Genomic DNA, 24,635 nt, shown 5'->3' with positions numbered 1-24,635 from the left:
TATTTGGGACTCTCTGTGCTTCCTGAACATGGGTGTGTTTCCTTCCACCTTAGGGAGGTTTTCAGCTATTATTTCTTCAATTAAGTTTTCTGCCCTGCTCTCTTCTCTTTCTGGGACCTCTATAATGTGAAAGTTAGTATACTTGATGTTTCCCAAAGGTCCCTTAACCTATCCTCATTATTTTTTATTCTTTTTGCTATTTAGCTTGGATGCTTTCCACTATCCTGTCTTCCAAATCATTGATCTGCTCTACATCCTTCACCCTGCTTTTGAGTGTGGTTTTAAGTTACTGTATTCAATTTTGATTGGTTCTTCTTTATATTTTCTGTCTCTGTTAAAATTTTGAGTTCAGCCAAGTCTGGTGACCACCTTTATGACCATTACTTTAAACTCTTGACTAGACTGTTAATCTCCATTTCATTTAGTTCTTTTTCTAAGGTTTTATTTTGTTCTTTCATTTGGAACATAGTCCTCTGCCTCATTTTGTCTGTCTGTGTTTGTATCTATGTATTAGGTAGGTCAGCTACATCTCCTGGTCTTCAAAGCAACGGTTTTATGTAGATGTACTGTGGGGCCCAGTAGTGCAATGGCCCCTGGTCACAAGAACCAAGAGCTCCAAGGTTGTGTCCTGTGTGGGTTGTGTATGCCCCCCTATGGTGATTGGGCCTGCCTCCCCCTCCCCAGGAGTCACTTTGGAGGGGCTCTGGTCTTGACCAGGGCTGCCCACTGCCTGTGGCAGGGTGGTATTTGCTGAGGGCAGGGGCACCTGCTGGGGTGGGGGGAGTCTGCAGGAGAATGCCTGGTGGGGTGAATGGTGCTAGCACAGTAGATGGAGGGCATCAGAATTGGCTGCTACCAGCATCCTGCCAGCTAGGCTGAAGGGAGGCAAGAAAAATGGCACCTACCCGCACTTCCATTCCTAGAGAAAACTCCTACAGATCCCTGACCCTCCAGCACATGCCCTGAAATTAGTAACTCCATGTGTCACCCAGGTGCTTTCAAACAGCTGCCTCTGTGCGGGGTCTCAGACGGAGCGATACAGCACCATGGCCCTGCACAAGTGGAGTCTTGGTTTCCTATCACCTGCTGACTCTCCTGCACTTCAGCCACACTGATCTTCAAAGCCAGACTAGGGGCTCGTCTTCCCAGGGCAGGTCCCCAGGGCCCGGTGTTCCTGATGTGGGACTGGATTCCATTGCTCTGCAGGGAGCACCTCTTCACCTGGGATATTCCTCCTGCTTGTGGGTCACTGCACTGGGGGGTTGGGTCCCAACCTTGTTTCTGCCCCTCAGACCCTTCTTGCTGTAGCTTTTTCTTAGGTCTTTAGCTGGGGACAATCTGCTCTGACAGTCTTCGGGTCATTTTCTGAGTGGGTTTCTTATCTGTAGATGTCTCAATGTGTCCACGGGAGGAGATGAGCTCAGGACCCTCCTACTCCGCCATTTACTGACTATTATGTAAAAGATACTCCGGAGGTCAGTCTGTTGGCTGCTATTACTGATGGAGTAGTTCAAGTAAGAGACTCCAGCGCTACAAAAATGTGCCATCAGTATTCAAGAATGGGTTTCTCTTGTCATTTATCTTTACAAAAAAATGGACTCAGACCATAACTTGCTCAGCACATTTTCCCCACCTTAACAACCTAACAAAACATCATGGACATCCGCCAGGATAACTAGAACTCTGACTTTGGAGAGTGGGGAGGGCAATGGCAAAGAGTATTCTGGCCACTTGCAAAGACGCAGAGGAGAAAAAGCAGGCAGACTTGCACAGGGCGAGGAGGTAAGAGGGACAGTCCTCGTGACTATTCAGTGCATGCAGTGAGGCACTGGGAAGAGTCAGTAATGACTCTACTTCAATTTATGTTTGCCCAAGGAGACCAGCTTCCCTTCCTATTAAGAATAAAGCAGAGGGGCTCCTGAGTGGCATAGTCGGTTAAGCATCCAACTCAGTTTCGGCTCAGGTCGTGATCTCCGGGTGGTGATTTCGAGCCCCATGTCAGGCTCTGTGTTCAGCACAAAGTCTGCTAAAGATTCTCTCTCCCTCTGCCCTCCCGCTTGTGCTCTCTCTCAAATAAAATCTTTTTAAAAAAATAGAGCAGAAATTGCATTTAAGTCTTAACCCTGTACTACAAATGATCTCTCTTCACCTTCCCTCTACCCAGAATAAAACAACTTCTGTTGCTTTCATTTATAATGACTTTTGTTCAGGTTAAGTTCAAGATCCATGTTTTCTACTAATGCATCTACGCTTGCAGACTTTTACCTCATTTTCTGAATCCCAGTGCATTTATACCATGTTATATAAATTCGGTACTCCGTACTCCGTAACATATATACGGTTTAATGAATAACTATAAACAGCTGTGGAGATGCCAAAGGAGGAACTAGAAGGTTGTCTGCCCTGTGCACCCTTCTTGATCAAGACTCCCTCGTTCCCTCTTAGAATTTTGGGATCGTTATTTCCCGGTTTTCTTTCGAGTCAGAGTTTTCACACAAAATTTAGCTTTTTCCAAGTCTACAGTTTTCTTTTTTTTTAATATTAGAGAGAGCAGAGAGAGAGCACATGAGTGGGGTGGGGAGGGGCAGAAGGCAGAGGGAGAAGCAGGCTTCCCGCCAAGCAGGGAGCACGATTCGGGGCTCTGGGATCATGACCTGAGCCCAAGGCAGACGCTTAACTGACTGAACCACACAGATGCCCCCTACAGTTATTTGTTTTCTTTTTTTGTTTTGTTTTTATTATGTTAATCACCATACATTACATCATTAGTTTTTGATATAGTGTTCCATGATATTTTCTAATAGAGTTTACTGACTTCATGGGTCACTATTGCTTCTTGCATTGTAGTCCTTCTTGCCTAAGTAAGGACTTTGTAAGTTCTTTTTAGCAAAGGTTTATTAGTACTAAATCATCTATCTCTGTAGGTCTGAAAACTACCTTCATTTTGCCCTCACTCTTGAATGGTAATTATTAGGATACAGAATGTCTAGACTTACAGCTTTGTGTCTTAAGTCTTCTGAAGATATTCCTTAGTCTTGAGGCTGCGGTTGCTATAGAGGGGAGTACTTGTGGTCTACCAATCCTTCATAGAATCCTTTATAGGTAACCTTTTTCATTTTTATAATTTTCTCTTTATTCTGGTTTTCTGCCAGTTCAGTGGAATGGGTCTTTATGTGCATATTCACACTGCTATTGATTATAGGTGGAGAGCATGTGCTGCTTCAGTACCAGAAAGATTTTTAGCCATGAATATTTCCAATACTTTATGCTGGAGCTCTGCATTCTATACTTTTTTTTTACCCTTTTCATATTTTTATCTTGTCTTGCAGTTTGAAAGCAAATTCCCCAATACAATCTTTACAGATTCTTTCCTTAACCATATCCATTCCAGAATTTCCCACTTGCTAAGCTTTAAAAAGAAATTAAGGTTTTTCAAACTGTATTTCCAGGAGTTCTAACTGGCCCTCTCAGTCTTACATAATAGTAAAAAAGGTGGTTCTTCTTAAAATGCAGATACTCATTGGATTCTTTAAAAAACAAAAAAATTATTTCGAAGTTATTTTCAGATTCATTGGGTGAATCCTCTTGCCATTATATTTGTTAGCTATATTTTCCTCAAGCATCTTAAAATTATAATGTACAAGCTCATCTTGAATGGAGTTTCTTTCCTCCCTGAATCTATACATTGGTATCTGGTTTTCTGAATGTTCTTTTTTAAATTACTTATTTAGGTAACCTCCACATCCAACGTGGGGCTCAAACTCAGGACTCTGAGATCAAGACTTGCATGCCCTTCCAAGTGAGCCAGCCGGGGGCCCCGGTCCTTTACTGAATGTTCTAAATGGGGGATTCACAGGGCAGGGCCAGCAAAGGGCTAAGGTGATTGCTCAGAGCTCTAGGTTCTCAGGAACAGTACATATTCTGGCTTCAGGGCTATGTCCACTTTTATCTCAATCCCTCCAGCAAGCAGCTGATCACTGGCCTGAGTCCCGGGCATGTGCCATGTCCTTTTTTCTGAAGTGTGTTTCAGGAGAGGAAGCCTCACCTAGCCCTGAATCATCTACTTGGGGATGGCCTTCAGCCCCCATTGCATTAGCACCCAAAAAGGATAGGAAATAAAAGAATTAAATATCCAAACACAAGGAGTTGTAAAAAGAACAGGTCTAAGGGAAGTAGACTGAGTCAGTAAAGGTAAACTTAGAAATGGTAGGAATTTGTGAAATAAAAACCAAGATGGTCATGAAGAGAATATGTATTTGTATTTGTTATAAGGCTCTTACATCCCCAATTTTTATTATAGAGACATACATTTCCTATTATGGAAAATTATCCAATAAGAAAAAAAAAATTGAAGAGACTCATTTTATCCTAGAAGAAAATGAGAAAGCTCTTATCACTGGCCCAGAAAGTTTCACAAATGATGTCTTTAACATGTTAGGTGTAGTTAGTAATTATTCCAGTTCTATTCAAAATGTGCCACAGCTCTGAGAAAGAAGGCCTCCATGTAATTGTTAAGAAGCCGGTCTAACAAAACCTGACCAAAAACTACGGACTCTCAGTGCAAAAATCCTAAATAAAATATTAATAATGCCTCTATCATAGAAGCACGTTAAACAATACAATCCTGCTGTATTTAGCTAAGCAATCCTCTTTCCTGCTCTCTTAAAGGATGACTGTTTCACACCTCTTGCTCAGACCTCCCTGGTTTCAGCTAATGGCCTTGCTTCCTGTTTCACGTGGAACAGAGGAGAAATTACATGGGAAATCTGCCCATCCAGGACCCGCGTGCCATATCCATTCTTTCCTGCTGGCCCCAGGGCCCCCTCCCTCCTGCACCATCCTTCCCTTCTCTAGTAAATGACTCCCATCAGCAGCAAACACATTGAAAAGCTCTCCTTGAGCCCACACCCCCCTCCAAGTACTAACCCATCTCTCTTGTCACATTCACACCAAAGGTCCTTGAATATGTCCTATGCTCCCCAGCAATGCATCATCTCCTACTTAGGTTTTTAAATTTTAATTTCAGTTTTTATTAATTATGTATGCACAAAGTTGAAAGTCAAGAAGTTCTATAAGGATTATTAGCCCAAAAAAAAAACCCACCAGACTTCTCCTTGTTAATCATCCCCCAGCTCTCATGATCCCCACTCCTCAAAATTAGGAATTTCTTTTGATTATTGAGAGTTCTTAAAAAAAAAAAAAAAAACAAACAAAAAAAACCTTAAAATGCAAGTTCTTGGTTTTTCAGTTTTCAGGAATTATCTTTGGGGAGAAAGATCTAGCTGTTTTCCCCAATTCTCTCCTGTTCCCCTATGGCTATATGTCCATCTGGGGGGGTCTCTCAATTTGTTTATATTGTGATTTTATTATTCCCACTTTGAACCCTTATATCATTGGTAAGCCTTTGTTTTAGATGGATCTATATATTTTTAAAATTTCGGGTCCTTAGAATCTTGGAGAAGACCTTTGAATGAACTACACCTGGCCTGTGACAAGATCTTCATTCAGTTCTGTACCTTTTGTTTTTTCCTTTCAGTTTTTATTCCCCACTGATGCTTTAATATTTTTTACGATGAAATAAAGTTGCGCTATAAGTACAGAGAGTTCTCCCATCCCCTATCTCCTCCCCACTCCCCAGGACTAACATCCCACACAACCATAGTGCAGTTATCCAAACTAAGAAGTTAACGACACGGGGCGCCTGGGTGGCTCAGTCGTTAAGCGTCTGCCTTCGGCTCGGGTCATGATCCCATGGTCCTGGGATCGAGCCCCCAAATCAGGCTCTCTGCTCGGCAGGAAGCCTGCTTCTCCCTCTCCCACTCCCCCTGCTTGTGTTCCCTCTCTCACTGTGTCTCTCTCTGTCAAAAAAAAATAAATATTAAAAAAAAAAAAAAAGCTAACTACACATTCTATTTGGTTTTCATTGGTTTTTCATCAGTGTCCTTGTTCTGTTCCAGGATCCTGTCCAAGATCCCACATTGCCTGTAGTTGCTGAGTCTCCCTAGAGTCTTCCAGTGTCACAGACTGTGTGACACTTCCTCCATCCTCTCATCTTTTATGACCTTGACACTTTTGAAGAGTTTAGCCGGTAATTCTGAACTGTGTCCTACTATTTGGGTTTGGTGTTTTCCCATGATTTATCTGGCATGGTGCAGCTTTGGCAAGAATGTCAAAGAAGTGATGTAGCCTTCTCAGGAAGTGCGTGATACCAACGTGTCTTATTACTGATGGTAATCTTGACCACTTGGTTAATTCTCTTCCAGTCAATAAATTTCTTGAAGGAAGATACTTTAAGACTATGCAGGCATCCTATGTCTCCTCAAACTTCCACTAATTTTAGCATCCCTTAGATCTTACCTGTAGCAATTACTCTGGTGTTGAAATGGTGATTTTCTATTTCTCATTCCTTTGTACATTTATTAATTGGAATTCTTCCATACGGAAGAGCTATCTCTTCCAATGCCAACATGCATTTGTTTCTGTACTTACCTGTGTGTGTGTCTGTATATATATACTTTAAAGTAATTTTATATTGATACCTCTGATTCCCATCAAACAATTTCTGGAAGGGGTGATATATACTACTTGTTCAGGTAGTGTTTATAAGTTATATTCTTTTTAAAGAGATTTTATTTTTATGTAATCTCTACACTCAACATCAGTCTTGAATTCACAACCCAGAGATCAAGAGTTGCATGCTCTACCAACTGAGCCAGCCAGGAGCCCCAATAAGCTGTATACTGTAATTTATATTTCACTAATGTGTAAATTGTTAGGAAATCTCATTCATGATATTGATAAAAAACTATCTGTCCCTGCCTCCCACCCTACATTTCTAACTGTTCTTTCTAGAATAAAGTGGTTAGATAATAAATACAAAACAAAAAAATCAGTTTCCTTAAAACTGGAGTCTTTATATAGCCATATTTGTGAATGGTGATAATCAGCATAAATTGTGGTGAAGAGATAAAATTCGGTTATATTTGTGGCATTTAGTGATTTATGTATTGCCACTAAGTGTTGACAAACCATCCTTGCATTATTGGAATAAAAAATAGTAAGTAGTAATATATTGTTCTAGAAAATAGCTGGAAATGACTTGCTGTGGTTTTTAAGAATTATCTACGACTCTATCTTCAGTTTTGATACAGATGTCTATAGCTTCTAGACATTAATGGAGCATTTCCATTTTTCTGTTGACCTCAATGGACTAACATTAGAATTATGTTCTTTAAATCCAGGTAGAATTTAGCTATAAAACCATCCAGATCTAATACCTGTTTTACCTGATAGCTGTTTTAGTGCTACAGGACTCTGTGAGTTTTCTATGGCTTCTTAAAACAGTTTTCGCCCATGTATATTCTTCAAGTAATCACCCATATGCCCTAGTTTACAAATGTATTTTATTTGGGGGTTCACTCTCCTCAATATTTACTCTTGTTTCTGCTCTTACTTTGTTCATTAAGCAGGCAAAGAGTTTATTTAATGGATCTTAATGAATCAGCGTTTCTTTTTTCTTCTAGGTTTTGTATTTCATTCAGTTGGCTTTTACCTTTATTTTGTTCCTATTATTTTACTGGTGTTTAAAAAAATTCTAAGATGGACAATTAGTGCATGTGTTTTCAGTCTTCTCTGGTTTTAAGGCAAGCATTTTCCTCTTCTAAATATAGTTACGGCATAAATATTTTACTGCTGTTTAGGTAATTGTTTTCATTTGTTTTATCTAGGAATTTCTTTTCCAATAGTGAACATTTGGGCTATCTTTTATTATCTTCCAAATCTTAGCAACTTATGAAATCCTTCTCCTTTAAAATGTATTTAAGTTGTCTTTGCAACCAGTTATGCAGTCAAGTTTATAAAGTTTCTGGACAACAGAAGGAAAATGTATATTATCGACTGATGGACACAAAGGTGTTTATCTCTTAAATCAAGCTTGTTAATATTAGCTTGATCATCTGTCCTTGCTGATTTTTTTTTTTATCAAGTAACCTTTGTGGGAGCTTTTGTTTTATAGATTCAGATATGATGCTGTGTCCTAATTAAACCCCAAGGCCTCTTGCATCCCTTTGTAAACCAAACTATCATTCCGTATGGTTCCTCTTAATGATCTTTGATACTTTTGGTTTTAAGTCATCCTTTTTTTGAGAGAGAGAAAACAAGTGATGGGGAGGGGGAGAGGGAGAGAAGCAGACTCCCTGCTGAGCAGGAAGACTGATGTGGGTCTCGATCCCAGGACCCAGAGATATGACCTGAGCTGAAGGTAGATGCTTAACTGACTGAGCCACCCAGGCATCATTAAATTATAATTGGAGATTAATTTTTTCTCCCCAATTTCTTCCAGTAACTCTTGCATTCTTGGGGGAGGGGTTGTAAACTTTGCTCTTGCAATATCCTCTTGATTTTAGGCTAATTTCTTATAAACGTTGCAGTTAGATTTTTTTGCTTTTCTAATGGGAGAATTCAGCCCATTGGCTAAATCAAATATGTTCTATCCCTTCCATTTTGATTACATTTTTCTTTAATTTCTTACTTTATTATTTTTATTCCAGGTCAACTTTCTGTTTCAGTTTTCTTTTTCTTTTCACACCAAAGTATCAGAATTGACTCTGCACCACAGGATGCTCTATTGGCCATCTGAACCCCCACGCATCAAAGTCAAAACTTTTTAGGACACCTTGATTTTTACCTCTCAGCTCCAAGGTTTTGCTGATATTTAAGTATTTTCAATTCCAGACTAGAACAAAATTTTTCTCAGTGTATTTCTGTTTCAGAAATCCTTGTATTCAACGTCACAAAATCTTAATCAGACTTATACTATAAAATGAAACTACTGAATTATTTCCCTTCTTCATCTATGCTCTCCTGAGGTTTCCCTTGGGGGGATGCATATCTAAAAACCTTGCATGTCCACAATGTATTTCTGTTGTCTTCACATGTGGGTGGCTGGAGACTGAGCTCTTCAGTCTTCCTAGTGCTGAAGAGGACAAGTCTGATGTTAGCTTTATTTTCTTAGTAGATAATATGTTGGGAAGTCTAGCTTTTTATTTACCCTTGGAATTCCGAAGTGTTACAAGCACACCTCAGATATTATGGGTGTGCTCCCAGACCACCACAGTAAAGCAAATGGCACAATAAAGTAAGTCAAATGAATTTTTTTGGTTTCCCAGTGCATATAAAAGTTAAATGTATACTACAGAGTAGTCTATTTAGTGTGTGATAACATTGTCTAAAAAACAATGTACATATCTTAACTTAAAAATACTTTGTGGCCAAAAAATGAACACCATTATCTGAGGTTTTCAGCAAATCCATCTTTTTGCTGGTGGAGGGTCTGGCCTCCATCTTGCTGCCGGATCAGGGTGGGTGGTTGCTCAAGTCTGGGGTGGCTGTGGCAATTTTAAAAGTCTGCTCCCTCCACTGATTCCTTTCACTTGAACACAGAGAGGCCATGGTAGGGTTATTCCTTGGCCTAATGTCAGCGTAGTGGGTCTCGGGGAAAGAGACAGAATGGCTAATGGGTGGCGCAGTCAGAACGCACACGTTTAAGTCCGCTGTCTTATATGCGTGTGGTCCTGGGTACTGCCCAACAGTGAAGAGTACCATCAAAGAAAGATTCCCCACCCCCACCCCCCCGCCAACAAAACTTTTACCAGAATGTGGCAGAGACAGAAGTGAGCAAATGCTTTTGGGAAAAGGATACCACTAGACTTGGTCGATACAGGGTTGCCCCAAACTTTCAATTTGTAAAAAAAAAAAAAAAAAAAAAGGGGGGGGGGGCAGTATCTGCAAAGTGCAATAAAACAAGGGATGCCTGTGCTAGAACTAACACCTTGGGGTGCAGTGCGTCTGTTCACCCCTTCGGGGAATCAAGTAAACCCTCTCGAGCAGCAAGTAAGAGAACGTTCCCTCGATTAACTTCCACTAATGACTCCCTACCCTCTGTTCCACTTTGCTCTGGGGGACATGCTTGCATGTAGGTCCTTGTATCTGTTCTCTGAGCCGCCTTCATGGTGGTACTGCTCTGGCTGATGAGCCGTGTCTTCCATGTTATCTTTTGGGTCACTAATGCAGATCTCTGTTGATGAGCTGAATTTTTAAATTCAAGAAATCAGGTTTTTGTTTCAAATTCCAGAAAGTCTTTTTTCAGTGCTCTATTTAGACATCCTTGAAAGTTCTTACGACTTGGATGTTAGGGTTCTCTTTAGATGCTTCCGATGGCTCAACTTCAGCTGCCGGCCACTGGTACCAGGGCTCCACCTGGGTCTGTCTTCCTCTTATTGCCGTGTGCTAGGTTTCTTCTTTGCTACTTCACGCTCACCGTCTTTGGTCTGTCCAGTAATCACATCAAGTTGGTGGGGCTTTGTGGCAGGCACAGAAGTCTCTGCTCTTTGGGATCAAACTGGCAAACACTAGCTGCACAAGGGGGGTCTTCCCCACTGTAAAGAAATCTTGACCATCTGCCCAAACTAGGACAAGCTCAGCGTCAGGGTGCTGCTCCCCGCCCTGGGTCTCTAGAGCCCTTCTGCAAAGGGCTTCACACATCTCTTCTGGCTGAGCCCACACTGGCAGCCTCAGCATGCTGGTCTTTTCCCCCCTCAGCTCCCAGGCAGCACCATCTGCCACAGGATCAGTACTCAGAGATCCCAGGTACTGCCAGCTTCCCATTGATGATGATGATGAGGATGCATATGCAAGTTTTCACACTTGATCCTGTCCCCTTCTTCTGAATCCCACAAGTTAAAATCATTTGAGGGGAAGCCCTTTTTCAGTTAATGGTAAGACTGGATATAATACATCAGCTTAAAAGAAACTACTTGCAGAGAACAGTTCAACATGCTTTCACAAAGATGCGGGGTTTTTTTCCTTCTGACTAGTATTCCGTTACTAAATCTCTAGCCCCAGGAAATAATTTTTAATCAAAAAAAGGTTTATGAAGACCTTCATTATTTATAAAGTAAAAAACGGCAAACAACCTAATCGTCCATCCCTGGGAGAATGGCTAAGTGAATGAGGGACCCTCACCTGATGAAACAGGCATTCATGGCTTTGAAAATCATAACCTAGAAAAAGGCTTCAAGTCATCTCTGAAGTAGGTAAAGGGCACACGTTCGTGCATATTGTATGCATCCAACTGTGGATTTATCGTGCAAAAAGGAAATCGGCCCAAATGCTCCCCGTGGTTAGGTATGGGTAGTTTATGGGGATTTTTTTCACCCTCTTCCTCCTTTATTTTACTACTTCTCAAGTGTAGTAGGTAATAAAACGGCGTTGAAAAGATTTTTTGTAAACCATATATGCCGCTAATAGGGCAAAGGACTGAGCATTGATAAATTGCGACATGTCAATAGCTTCTTGAGAAGCAGCTTGAAGTGCTCATTGACTGTTTTCTGGAGCTTTAAACTCCATCCAGCCCTCACTGGATCAATTACTGACTCAGAGAAGTCTTCTGTGAGGCTATTTACCAGAGTTTCTCCCTGGCATGACAGAGGATATGGTAATAACTAGAACAAGGTCTGACCTTGGGCAAGGAGAAAGCCCAGGTCTACCACACACCCCAGTGTAGCTCCCCAGAGACGCCTCGTCACACTGTGGGGCGGGAACTCCAAATGACACCTCTGAGTGCCTGAGTACCAGGGGACAGATGTGGAATTAAAGCTTAAAAACCATCCGCTGAAATGAGGTTTGCATATCATAGACACCTTTTCTGCCAAAACTCCTTCACAGAGCAGATCTGGGCGCCTTCACATTCCCCTTGGCACCCTCCACCCTGCCCTCACTCCCTGCCGTGCTCCACGGGGTGGTCCCCACAGCCCCCTCCCAGGAGTCTTCCGGCATGGGGGAAGTTACATCTAGACAAATACATTTTCTTTTAAACACGTACTAATACTAAAAGTTTCTCTGCTGCTGGTGTTACCAAATTATTTATAATGTTTCCAAGTTGTTTACAACACCTTTGTAGAGCAATGTCTAGAGCGAGGCTGCCCCAACCCCATCTGAAACCAAATTTATCACATCATTTTTCCATGAAATGTCTGCAGATGGGCTTTATGTACACAGCGAGGAAATGCTGGTTGCCTTTCCCCAGGCAACAGAATCCCAGATCCTTCTGTGGCCCAGGGAGAGGTAAGCTGGACTCAGCCAGGGGTCTTCAAGCTTACTTACTCCATTTTACAGGTTTACCATCCTGCTAAATAAGCTGATCCCAGGGGTGCTTGGGTGGCCCAGTCCGTTAAGTGTTTGCTTTCAGCCTGGGTCACGATCCTGGGGGTCCTGAGATCAGGCCCCATGTCAGGTTCCCTGCTCAGCGAGGAGTCTGCACTTCTCCCTCTGCCCTCCCCACTGTCCCTGCTCATGGTCAGCCTCTCTCTCAAATAAATAAGATCCTAAAATAAATTGATCCCATATCTGGGAATCAATCCTAAGAAACTAAATTAAAGAAGGAAAATAGTAATCACATGAAAAATTTCTCCGTGGATTCCATAAATGCCCAACTGGGGGAATGGTGATTAATCTATGGTCAGCCCACTCGATGGAAAAACCTGTCCATCATTTAACAGTATGAAGAGTGTTGATAATTTCACTTAAAGCAGTTCTCAACAAGGACAAGTTTGCCAACCGGGGGACATGGAACAATGTCTGAAGATACCTTGGTTGTTATACAAGGTCCAGGGATGCTGCTCAACAGTCCAAATGCAGGGGGCAGCCCCCACCACAAAGGATGATCTGGCCCCAAATGTGAAGAATGCCAGAGTTTAAAAAAGAAACTGGACACATGGATTTGTATTATTATTACACTTACATAAAAAAGGCATGGGCCTAGGAAGAGAAGGAATCAAACCAAATGCTTACTGGATCTATTCGTCTCTTCCCCCAAATTATAAGACTGGATAGTAGGCACAATCTGGGTGTTGTGTGTGTGTGTGTGTGTGTGTGTGTGTTTAGCCATTTACACAAAATAATGTATTCTGGCTTAGGTCTTTTTAATGGACTTAAAGTCTTGGGCATTCTCACCAAGGACTTGACAGCTAACTGAGTTGTCCTTTCAGGACCGAATATTGCTATCACAGTAAGAATCAAGAAAGGTCATTTTTTTTTTTTTTTTTTTTGGATCCATCATTCAAGGTTCGAGTGACTATTTACTTCATATGGAAACATTTATTTTGACTGAGTCTAAAGCCATGGACATGTCAGATTTGTTTCAGAATGGAAAACTTTGCATTATCCATCGCCTTATGCTTTCAAGACACAACTTTGTCATCAGGAGCCTATCTTCTACCAACAGAAGTGATACCTCTGGCTGTCACCGAGGTTCTTTGGCCACCAAAGAACTGTGCCTTTTAAGTGTTGCTTCCTGCTTTTGCTTTCTGTCTTTCCTTATCTTTGCAACCTCTTCCATTTCAATGTTGATAAAATGCTTTAAAGTGGATAACTAGCAAGGTTGCAAAAACTGAATGTAAGGCAGACAGCTATGCAGAATGTTCTCTCCTCTGAGTCAAGTTCATGAATTTTTACTGCACGGACTATGGCTACAGCTGCTAAAAGGCATCTCTACCCCTGCCATCTCCCTTCCCCGTTGGATGGTTCTCAGCTCTATTCTGGAAGTTGCCAAATAAGCAACTTCCAAATCCCTGTGTAGTTCTTAGAGCCAAACAACAAGTGAGAGGCTGTGATTTCTCTACCCAGAGAACAACCGGGAAGACAAGAGAAGATGCATATCCAGGCACAATGACCAAGGCCACATCAGCCCACTGGGGTCCATCCAGAACCATGGTTTTTCTAGTTTATCCAAAGAGAAGTGGGGTGACCACACACTCACCCAACCCATGCTGAGTTTTGTGGTAGGGAAATGGAAAGGTCTTTGGATTGGCCGCATCATGGGGTCTTGCAAAAACACATGCCAAGTGGGTCCCATTCTGTGGGAGGGGCTATCAAGAGGATTGCGCAGCTCCAAAATCACATATCCAGATAGTCTCCCACTGTCAACCCGAGACCTGAACTATCCCAGCTTGGTGCTGCGTTCATTGAGGCCAAGCCCTTCCCCCACCAACCCTCCCCAAACTGGTTCATCAAAGGAGCAAGGTCTTGACAAAAGGACCAAGGTGGCAGGCTCCTCCAGGAGCAAAGAGAAGGACAAAAGTAGTGCCCATCCCTTGGGCGCCTGGGTGGCTCAGTCGGTTAAGCGACTGCCTTCGGCTCAGGTCATGATCCCGGAGTCCCGGGATCGAGTCCCGCATCGGGCTCCCGGCTCGGCGGGGAGCCTGCTTCTCCCTCTGACCCTATCCCCTTTCATGCTGTTTCTCTGTCTCTCTCTCTTTCTCTCAAATAAATAAATAAATAAAATCTTTATAAAAAAAAAAAAAAGTAGTGCCCATCCCTATGAACGTGTTTCCGCAGCACAGGCCACAACAAGGCCTTGGTGGATGCTCTCAGCCCTTCTAAGGGACTCCCAAGACCATTAGTGGGGGGAAAAGCACCCAGGAAAGATGAGCTTCTCTAAAAGAGCATTATCTTGCTTGACCCTACTTGCTGAAATGAAACTATACGGAACTTCCCAAGAGCTTCAGCTTTCCAACTACATGACCTACTCAAAGAATCCTATGGCATTCTCCAAGAAGGAAGGATGCCGGAAGGAAAAACCTGGGACCACGGAGGAATTCTTTTATGACGTGGCTTGTCCTGCTAGTGATTTCCCAACGGGTTTAAGTCCATCAGCCAACCATACCCATAGGCCATTTCCACCCCACCAGCAGACACAGCTCAGGGAACCCCAACTGGCGTTTCTTCACTCACCAGGACTGGCTGCATCTCACAGAAAACCAGGAGGGAAGCCAGCTCGATGTCTTCACTGTACCCGTTCTTCAGTGGAACAGATCTGAATCCTGCAGAGAGTGGAAAAGCAATGCAAATACAGGCCATTAAGGTCAGACCTTAGCTTTCTTAGGGTACCCAGGGATCGCATGTCCAGTGCCAGGAGCAGGTAAGCTCGTGGCTGACTTTCTGGAAACCAGAGGTCCCTTCTTGATGGTTCGGGAGGGGGCTCCAAAATGCAGCCCCAATGTATGGGCCCACACAGAGAAGTGCAGTTAAAGATCTCAGCCATGCAGAAATGGAAATCGTTCACTCGAAAGAAATAAAAATGTACAGAACATCACACATTTAGAGGGACTGCAGCTGTGGTTCAGTTCCCTAAGTCCGCCGGAGGCCAAAAGACTCACAGGAGTAATGCACCCTTGTATCCCCTCCTCCATGTCTGCCTTTACGAAGTGTAGGATCGGGGGGGGGGGGGGCGCTGTTTTATCCTGAAAGATTTCCAAGAGGAGGAAATCTGTCCCTTGGCAGTCCATAGCAGTATTGATCCTCCTCTGAAAGCTTTTCTCTATTTATAATTAGGACACTCATTTAAGTGTTTATTATTTAGGGGGGAGGGTTGAGGTAGAGCTGATTTTCCCCTCGTTAAGTAATGTTTAAGACAACACATCTCAAAAGTTGGTTGATTTGCTTGTTTTAATTTACTCTAAACAAATACATAGTAAAAACTGAAGTCTCGTTCCTACCCGCTCATAATCCCTTCTTTCAGAAGGAGCCACTTTAAACAGTATCTCCCCAAGATACTATCTTGAGTTTCTTTTAAGTCACTAAATAGTAATGTATGGTTTTCATTTAACATTGTATCTTGGAGATGATGTGGCCCTAGTTTGTCTCGAAAGCTTTTTATCTGCATTCTGTCTTCTGATTCTCCCAGACAAGCAATGCCTGACACTGTACCCTCTGTGTCTTCCACCATCCAGGTTTTGGCTTGTCCTGTTGTTGTTATTACTTCTCTTGGAGAACCTTTAACAGTATCACTTGACTAATCCCTCTCTCCCTACCCACTAGTTCAGGTGAGGAAGTTGATGTGCTTATTGCAAGCCCACACCTCCTCTCTCCTTCCTTCCCCTAATTTGGGTTAGCTGAATTATTGTCTCTACAAGATACTGCATGTAAATACCATTGACCCTTGAGCAATGCAAGTTTGAACTGTGTAGGTCCACTTTATACACAGATTGTTTTCCAATAAGTATGGTAATGTAAATGTATTTTCTTAACATAGTCTCTCCTCTAGCTTACTTTAAGAATACAGTATAAAATACAAAGTATGTGTTAATCGACTGTTATAAGGCTTTTAGTCAGTAATAGGCTGTTAGTAGGTTGCCAGGTGGCTTTTTGACTGCTTGAGGGATGGACATCCCCAACCCCCACATTGTTCAGGGGTCAGCTCTATTGTGTTTTTGTAACCGTAATTCTTCCACAAAGGGAGACTTGGTTATAAAGTTTTCAAACATACGCAAAGCTAAGGTAATACAAGGAACACTTGTATACCAGCCACCTAGATCCTACCATTAACCTTTTACTGTGTTTTTTTTTAATCACATTTATCCATTCCTCCATCTAGCATACAGGTGTATATATATTTCCAAGTGAGATGAATACATCTGTACACTTCCTCCTATATACGCTGGCACGCATCTCATGAGCTGGAGCTCAATACTTGTTTTCAGTTGTGCACTTCATTGTGTGTAACTTTCAAATGTCCAGTGCTCGCCACCTTTTTATTGGACTTCTCTATCAGTGTTTTTGTTGACTAACCTTGTTCTCTCATTTTAATACCACCTCACGAGACATATAGTCCTCAAATGGCACATACTTGAACGCATCCATTCTTTGGTTTTACACTTGAGTGACAGTTTGGGTATAAAACTCTCAGGTCAAACCTTTCCCCGGAGAGTTTTGAGGACATTGCTTTCCATGAATAGTGAAGTTTTCTGACCTATTCTCCCCTTCTAGGTGAGGTGATTTTTCTTGGCTTGTTTGCTGGTCCGGTTTTTTGCCTGGATACCTACAGCATTCCCGCAGTCTAGCCTTAATGTTACGGGAATCTTATTAAAATGCAGATTCTGCCTAGGGACTGGGGTGGGGCCTGAGATTCTGCATCTCTAAGGGCTGGTCAGGGGACAGTGTAGAAGAAGTCCGTCTAGGTGTTGATCGACTGTTAGAATGTTCTAGACTGCTGAGCGCTCCGTGGTATCGGGAAGGCTATCAGATGGCCCCAATACTCCAATGACGTGGCAGTGCCCTTTTGCTTAGAACCAACACTCAGCAGGTGCCTCCAGATTTGGAGAAGTGAGCCGCATCCCCACATCCCTCCTTTCAATGGCCAGGTCTCATTTCATGAGCGGCCTTCACACATCTTGGGGTTAGGGTGGAAAGGTGTTGCCCAGTTTCACCAGAAAGTTTGGTTCTGTGTTATCCTTGTTGATTTGGGTTGTGTCATAGATGAAAGGGAAAAAGAGACCTCTTTTGAAGCATGGTCAGTGTTTTGGCTTATTAGGAGAAGGGGAGGCCTGCAGAGTAGGAAGAAGGTGGAGTGTGCAGTGAGACATTCTTGGGTCTGCAGCCCAGCTCTGGTCCTACAGGTGTGTGACCTTGAGCAAGTTAATTAACATCTCTAGGCCCCAAAACGCTCCTGTTTAAAAAGCAGAGATGGCAAAACCTCTTTCACAGGACTGCTGCAAGGATTAAAGAGTTTAAGGCACAAAACACAATAAATGGTATTTTCCTTCCTTTCTGAGCTCCATCTGGCTCAAAAGCTTAAGTGCATCCCTAACGACAATGGGAAGAGTGTATTTGTGAGTTCAGAAGGGTCCCAATGCCTTATGCGAAATTTCACTCCTTCCCTGATTATGGATGTGCCAGGCCTTGCTGGAAATTACACAGGAACGAGACAAGGTCCTTACCATTCTGACGGCTGGGGGAAGGGTCACATTTTTCATCATCTATGACATATTGTTCTTTCAAAAAACAAAAGATTTTATTGATCTGAGAGAAAGAGAGAGGAGGAAAAGGAGAGGGAGGGAGCCCAACGCTGAGCTCTATCCCAGGACCCTGAGATCACGACCTGAGCCAAAGGTAGACGCTTAACCGACGGAGCCACCCAGGTACTCCTATTCTTTGTATTTTAAATCTCCAAGCTAACTCTTAGCATTTTCTAGATTAACGGACACAATTTGGCTGGTAAGGTAAGGGAGGGTTCATCAACTCTGACCTCTCTCCAAGGCATGAGGAGCAACTACAAAGCTCACATCCCTTGTTGTCCTTCAAGAGGACATGGTTACAAGGTCCTGACAGCAGAGCAGGATGAGCCCAGGGGAGGTGGGGTAAGAAGACACAGTTACCATAGAAAGAAATATATCTTAAGCTTTGTCTGGTATTGTAAAAGGGCACATTACAGAATTGCAGCTTTGCAGTTGGGTTTAAAATACCTGATGGAGTGGGCAAGTTTAACCAAGAGGGGTTGCCAAATATCACACTGTGGGGACTTACACATGAATACTATATCTTCATAATGTTCTCTAAAAGTTCATCTACTCCTGCACTTAGGAATTTGTTTCCTGGATGGTAAGATGAGCAGCCGAGCTCAGTCCTCTCAAAGTGCCCGCTGAGGAGCTGGCAAAACCTGCACCTTCCTGCCCAACCCCCATCCACAGGGGGAGCCAAGCGCCCAGGAACGGGCCCAGTGACCTGCATTTTCTAAGTACCTGGCTAGCTGGGCAGGTACTGGAAATGCTCAGATTTAGGATACTAGGAAAGGTAGAAATTTAGGGAATATCTGATACGATTCAAGTTTAGAAAAAAAACAAACGAAACAAGACACAAGGTTTCCAAACAACATCAAGAAAAAAGCCTATATTGGTATATAAATCACTAAAATGAGTGATCTATTTCTCTTGAAAAATGATCCTTGGGGAACAGTGACCTCATGAGGAGTCCAGAAGGATCTATGATCTTATGGCTCATGCCTCAGAAATGCTAAGGAAAGGGGCAAAGAGAATTCAGCATCCAGTGAGGGCCTGTTTGTCAAACATGACACACACAATCTAGCAGGAGAGTAAAAGCAGAGCAACTACACAAGATAAGGGCAGCCACATTTACAAAGCAGCATCAAGCTCATGCGTTCCAAATCTCCTCCCCGGGGCGGCGGGGGTGGGGGGGGGATGTCTATCTTACTGCATTGGAGGGTATGGGACTCGCAGTTTGTTTTTTGGGTTTTTAAAGAGAGAGCACATGTGCATGCCAGAGCGAGCACGAGCAGGGTGAGAGGGAGAAGCAGGCTTGATCCCAGGACCCCGAGATCATGACCTGAGCCGAAGGTAGATGCTTAACTGACTGAGCCACCCAGGCGCTCACAACTGGAGATTTATCAACCATTCCAATTTTATGGAATAGGAAGGTGAAGCTCTGCTGACAGGGGAAGAGGCAGATCTGAGACTGCTCAGAGCCCTTTTCTTCCCACCCGGGCCCAGTGCCGGCCCGGCAGAGTAGGAGATGCGTACCGCAGCCCCTAGCCTTTCAAAATGAGACCTGACTGCACTGCCAGGTGGACAGGCCACTAAGCCAGCTTTGCACACAAAGGCCTGACTGAGAAAGGCGCAGCCTCCCCACCTTCCCCAGGCCGGATGCCTGCTCATTATGTGATCAGCTGTCCGAGCCCCCCAGTCAATTTTGCAACAATTTAATAAAAACCAGGAAGAATGCTTCATTTTTTCTAAAGCCAGCAGCACAGACCAAAAGCGACGCTAGCCCAAACCGAACATCTTAATTAAAACATCTTACCTGATTTGATTCCTTTGATGGGGTAAGTGGCGTGGGCAAGGAAGTTGGGATCACTGAACATATCTTCCTCGTAGACCACAAAGCGCAGAAACGCCAGGTTGGGGTCATAAATTTCAAAGGTCACTTTGTCCTGTGTTGGAGCCCAAACAGGGCTTAGGCCATTGTCATCTGGAAGGAGATCAAGGCTCAGCAGAGGCTCCACTGGTCCTACCCCCTCCTGGTAAAACCACCTCTCTTATCCCTTGGCTCTTGGGATCTCCTTAGCAGCCCCATAAATATGCATCAATGCCGAGATCTAAGAAATACTTATTTTTCCAGTAGCAGTCCTGGAAAAGCTGTTGTCACAGGTCTGGCCCTTAGTAAGCAGAGAAAATGCTATGGTTGTCATCTCAGTTCTCGGGGCTAGGGCCGGGCTGGGAGAGCGGGGCACACGGAGGTTTGGAAGAGATCAGAGCAGGGAGCTATACCGCTCCTCTGGACAGGGAAGTGGGTCTGGCTCTCTGAAGAGGTAGAATGGATGAGGGTTCTGGGGTTGTTGGGGTGAACCAGCCTCACGGAGCAAGGGCAACAGCTGCCCCCCGCCCCTAGGAAAGGCCAGTTTCACTGGTACACACGGGAGTCATGCACCAGGCTGCCTCTTAGCAGGGGCAGTGTTCCCAGGCTTTAAAACATTGACCGTTTCTTCCTCCCCTCGGAGGGATAAAATCGCGCAGGTTAGGCAGCAGCCTGGGGGGTCAGCCACATCCTCTGTGTCTCTGCTGCCTCGCCTTGGACACAGTAGATAAAGCGGGGGGGGGGGCCCAAAGGGGCCCCCCCCCCCCACTCTGGCTTCCTACCACAGGGGGCTGGCCCAGGACTCCCGATGTGAGTGACAGCAAAGAGCAGCACTGGGTACCCGTCCAACTAGTTAATCATGGGGTCTTGTGTTTCCCTCCTCCCCGAGCTGAACTGTAACAGGCACGAGGGATGAAGGAAAAGCCCCGGACGATAAAAGTACACAGAATCCCCCAGGGGAGGCAACTTACTCACAACTGTTGTCTTAAACTTGTTGTTGTCATATTCAGCTCCACAAATTTCCACCTCCACAAAGGGACACGCAATACTTCGTCCAAGTTTGGGGAGATGGCGAGCCCCGAGAACCTAGGACACCAAAGGTAAGTATTGGCATTCTCCCCAATGCAGCTTAGAGCTCAGTCTGGGTGCTCGAGTCAGACCATAGGAGGTCCAAGCCGGCCTGACAGCCCTCTGTGGGGACCACCCAACTGCTTCCCTTTTATGGATGGAGAAATAGGGCTGGAGAAGCCAGGATCGGAACCCTGATGCCTCCACACTCATAGACCTCCCCTGCGCACAGACAACCTCCAGAGACAGCCCAGGAAAGGACAGAGGAGAAAGTGGTATTTTTTTTCTTCCTTATATGAGAAATGTGATTCAAATCTCTACCTTGCATGGTTTCCAAAAGAAGAGAAAGCCGAACTCTTACAAAGAGCCAATACATTGCCTGAAAGTTGGATGCATTTTTAACAATTTTCACCCCCTAAAACTGGCCACCCTGGGGTGCCCTGTATTTCAAATCCTGAAACAGTGACTGGGTGTTGATGGTTTCAACAAGCTGACATGTGTCATGAGGCGGAGGCCTGAGTTACCTTGACGGACAGAGTCATCAGGATCTTCCTCTGGGACTCTGGTGGCATGGGGTCGTACTTCTCGGACCTCATGCTCTCAGGCTGGAGGACGTAGCCCGTCCGCCCGTTGAGTGAGAACAAGGCGTGATTCATCTGCATGTACTTGTCTGGGAAGGAAAGGGAACTGCAGCTGTAAGAAAAGGCAGCCTCTTGGGCTGGCGGTGCTAGGTGGGGGAGGGGAGGTGATTTAAACCTGTTTCCAAAAATAATTTCAGGCAGTTGTTAAATTATGCGTTTCAAAAAAAAACCCAACTGGTGAACACCATTCTAAGTATGACACTCAAACCTACTCAATGCTCAAAATTTCTTAAATTTTTTTTCTGAGAGTTAATTTTAAAATTTCACTTAAGATAGGCTGCACAAAAAAAAAAAAAAATTTTAACTCAAATGACAGGGAATGATCCACAAACGAAAGCGTTCTGATGATGTTGCTATAAATACCTCCGCTCCGTTAGCGAGATGCAGTAAGAAGCATGAACCATTTGCAGAAAAGAAAACGCTTTCTAAATACATGGGAAACTGGTTCACTTTACTCCTCATAAGGGAAGTCACTGCTGGAAAGGTATATTCGAACGTTTTCCCACGTGGCATTCCCACCCAAGGTGTCTCTGGAAGGCAGTGTGGTGAGGCCTCGGAGCTCAGGCACGACGGGTGCAGGCGTCCAGTGGGTCACCTCAGGAAAGTTGGCCCAAATGCCAGTGCGGTAGGACTGAGCCTGCACTCTGAGCTCTCGGTCCCGCCCCTGGCCTCCCCCACCCGTGAAGCGGTGCTCACGTAAGCTTACAGAGGGCAGGGCCGTCCGTAAGAGCAAACGAGAGAAGCGCCTCAGTGGGGGAGACCTGTTAAATAGATTGGGGTTCCACTCAATGGAATCCTGCACAGGCTTTAAAAGAACATAAAGGAGATTACTGATGCACAGACCCATCAACCAAAGAGCACAGCACTGTGATTTATGCTGCTACCACTGGTGTCAAAAAGTTTTGCATGTGGGCTTTTCTCAGCAATGAACATCTCCAGAAGAGTCAAAAAGGATGGGCCAGAAGAGCTCCCTGAAGACAGCCACCAAACACCTGGATCCAGCTAGGCCTGAAGCTCAGTGCCAACTCCTGGACTTTTTCATTACATGAGCTCAAGTGCTTCCTTTCTCCCTTAAGCCACCCTGCAACATGTTGGTCACCTGCCATCGCAGAGCCTGACAGATGCAAATGCCCCATGTCCCGCTATCACTCCATTCAACGGCTGGGCCTCATACCAGCATGCTGGGTGAAACCTGACGGCTTCTGGGACAGCCGGTCACACTGGTAGCCCCAGCAGACTGGGCCTGGAGCGATGCCACCAACAGTGCTCCTGTACCTGGAGTCTGGAAATTGAGTGCCACCATCTGGGAGCCGCACAGCCAGAGGCGAAAGGGGTCGTAGTTGGAGGAGTCCACCCTCTGTCCCTTTGGGTAAACACGGGTCAGGCCTTTCTGATTGTATTTCAGGAGGTCGATGGGTTTCTGCCTGACGACACCGTCCGCCTTGGTCTCCACAAAGGAGCGGATTTCTCGGAAGTCGGGGTTTTCTGCACACAGAGAGGGAGACACCATTTACTCCATCTGATGCACTTTCGTAACGCTTGCTGCCCCCGCTGGATGCACAGGTGGTCAGCTGAAACCAGGAACCTCAGAGCCAAGGGAGCCCAGTGGTTAGGATGCTCTTGCCATAACCAGTACGGCTCTGGGCCCTTGCCCTCCGAGGATCCCAGCGTGCCCACTGGCTTTCACTCTGGGATCAGTGTAATTTACTTCTTGTTTAAAACCACCACCAGGCTTGTGCCCAAAAACACCAGAGTGGTACAGTTACAGAAGGGGACACGGTGGAGGATGGCCGGAGGGATCAGCAGGAGGAGGGGATCCTGTGCAGAAGATGGGTGAACCAGGCACCACGGGGGAGGAAGAGTCCCCTGCCTGCAGGCAGGGGTGGGAGCAGAGCGGGTACAGGAATGTGCACCTGTGGCGGGCGGCCCCTAACCCTGCTGAGTCCAGTTCTGAGGGACCCGCCGCCCAGTGCCCGGTAACTAGGCTTCAGTGCTGTTTCTCTGGTCCTCCGTCCTGGAATCAGAGATGCTTGAGATCAAACAAAGGGGGAGGCAAAGATGAACAGGATCTTATTAGGGCAAAGAACTTGCTCCTTTGGAGATTGGAGAAGATTCATTTTTGAATCCTTCTGTGGCAAGCTCCATGGCCCCCAAAGCCTCGAGGTCCTGCTTCCTGGAGCCTGTGACTGTAACTCATCTGGCAAAGGGACTCTGCGGATCGGATTAAATTAAGGAGCCTCAAAGGGGGAGATTATCTGGGCCCTAAAGGTAGGGTCTGTGTATTAGAGAGGTAGAGGGAGAGGTGACCGCAGGCCAGGGCATGCCGGCAGCCACGAGAAGAAGCAAGGCCCGGATTCTCTTAGCAGCAATGGGAGACTAATGTGCCTTCTGGGAGTTTTCCTCCTGAAGACCCCAGAAGGGCCCACTCCAGCTGCACACTTGCCCTAAGGACAAGCTCCACTTAGAGCCGTGGAAAAGAAACAGGAGTCTCTCTCACTTTGCTCTCTGACAGCCCCTGACTCCAAAGGAAACCAGGCTTTGCAGGGAAGGTTTGGGGCACAGCCCAGGGAGACCATACCTAGATTGTCCTTGGTCTTGCTGGTCGGCTTGCAGTAGACCACCAGGTCCGAGAGCTCGATGGCGATGGACTGGTTCTTCTCCCAGTACTTCATGTTGTTCTCCTGTTGGAGCCAGCCCCCAGTGTCAGCCCTGAGGCTGGCCTGCATTTTCCTCCCTGGGACCCCCCCCTCCCCCACCCCCTTTTGGCCCCCTGCAGGCTCAGATCCTTAATACAGTTGGAAGTGGTCCTTTGTCCTACCCCTCCTCTCCTCCCTTCCGAAATTCCTACGTTGTTTCTACCCAGAACTGGGGGCTAGCTGGGTCCCTGGGCATGGCTCCCAAGAACAGGGGTGGGGGTGAAGGTCCCCTTTGTCAGCACCCCACTCTCCTCAACCCTCTGCTCTCAGACTCCTGCCCCACCCAGTCCCCTAAAACCACATTGTTAGAGTTCTCCAAGCCCACGACCTCCCAGCCTCGTGGGCGCTGCACATCCTTGTTTGAGCCCCCTCATTGCTGCAGGGCGCCTCTGCCCTCACCCATCACAGCTTGTGATGAAAGCTCTCCAGGCCCTCAGCCCCATGCCATTTCCCCTTGGAGGACACACTATGTGATCGATCTCCATCTGTGTAAGGATGAGTGCTTGCTTCCCCCTAAACCAGACCA

The 24,635-nt window shown here is 45.1% G+C and overlaps 1 protein-coding gene across 1 annotated transcript in view; it reads right to left on the bottom strand.

The window, feature by feature from the left end:
- Window positions 1-24,635, bottom strand: part of PLCG2 (phospholipase C gamma 2) — a 136,646-nt gene that overhangs the window by 7,017 nt on the left and 104,994 nt on the right. The window contains exons 25-30 of the mRNA XM_021705295.2: window positions 23,992-24,094; window positions 22,689-22,898; window positions 21,297-21,442; window positions 20,676-20,790; window positions 19,651-19,818; window positions 14,791-14,879 (exon numbers count right to left, since the gene is read on the bottom strand). Coding sequence (XP_021560970.2) covers window positions 14,791-14,879; window positions 19,651-19,818; window positions 20,676-20,790; window positions 21,297-21,442; window positions 22,689-22,898; window positions 23,992-24,094 — 831 coding nt within the window. The remainder of the gene's footprint in view (window positions 1-14,790; window positions 14,880-19,650; window positions 19,819-20,675; window positions 20,791-21,296; window positions 21,443-22,688; window positions 22,899-23,991; window positions 24,095-24,635) is intronic.

This window comes from Neomonachus schauinslandi, chromosome 16 (genome assembly GCF_002201575.2).
Source record: "Neomonachus schauinslandi chromosome 16, ASM220157v2, whole genome shotgun sequence".
Classification (NCBI taxonomy): domain Eukaryota; kingdom Metazoa; phylum Chordata; class Mammalia; order Carnivora; family Phocidae; genus Neomonachus; species Neomonachus schauinslandi.
This window is presented reverse-complemented; position numbering and strand designations above follow the sequence as displayed.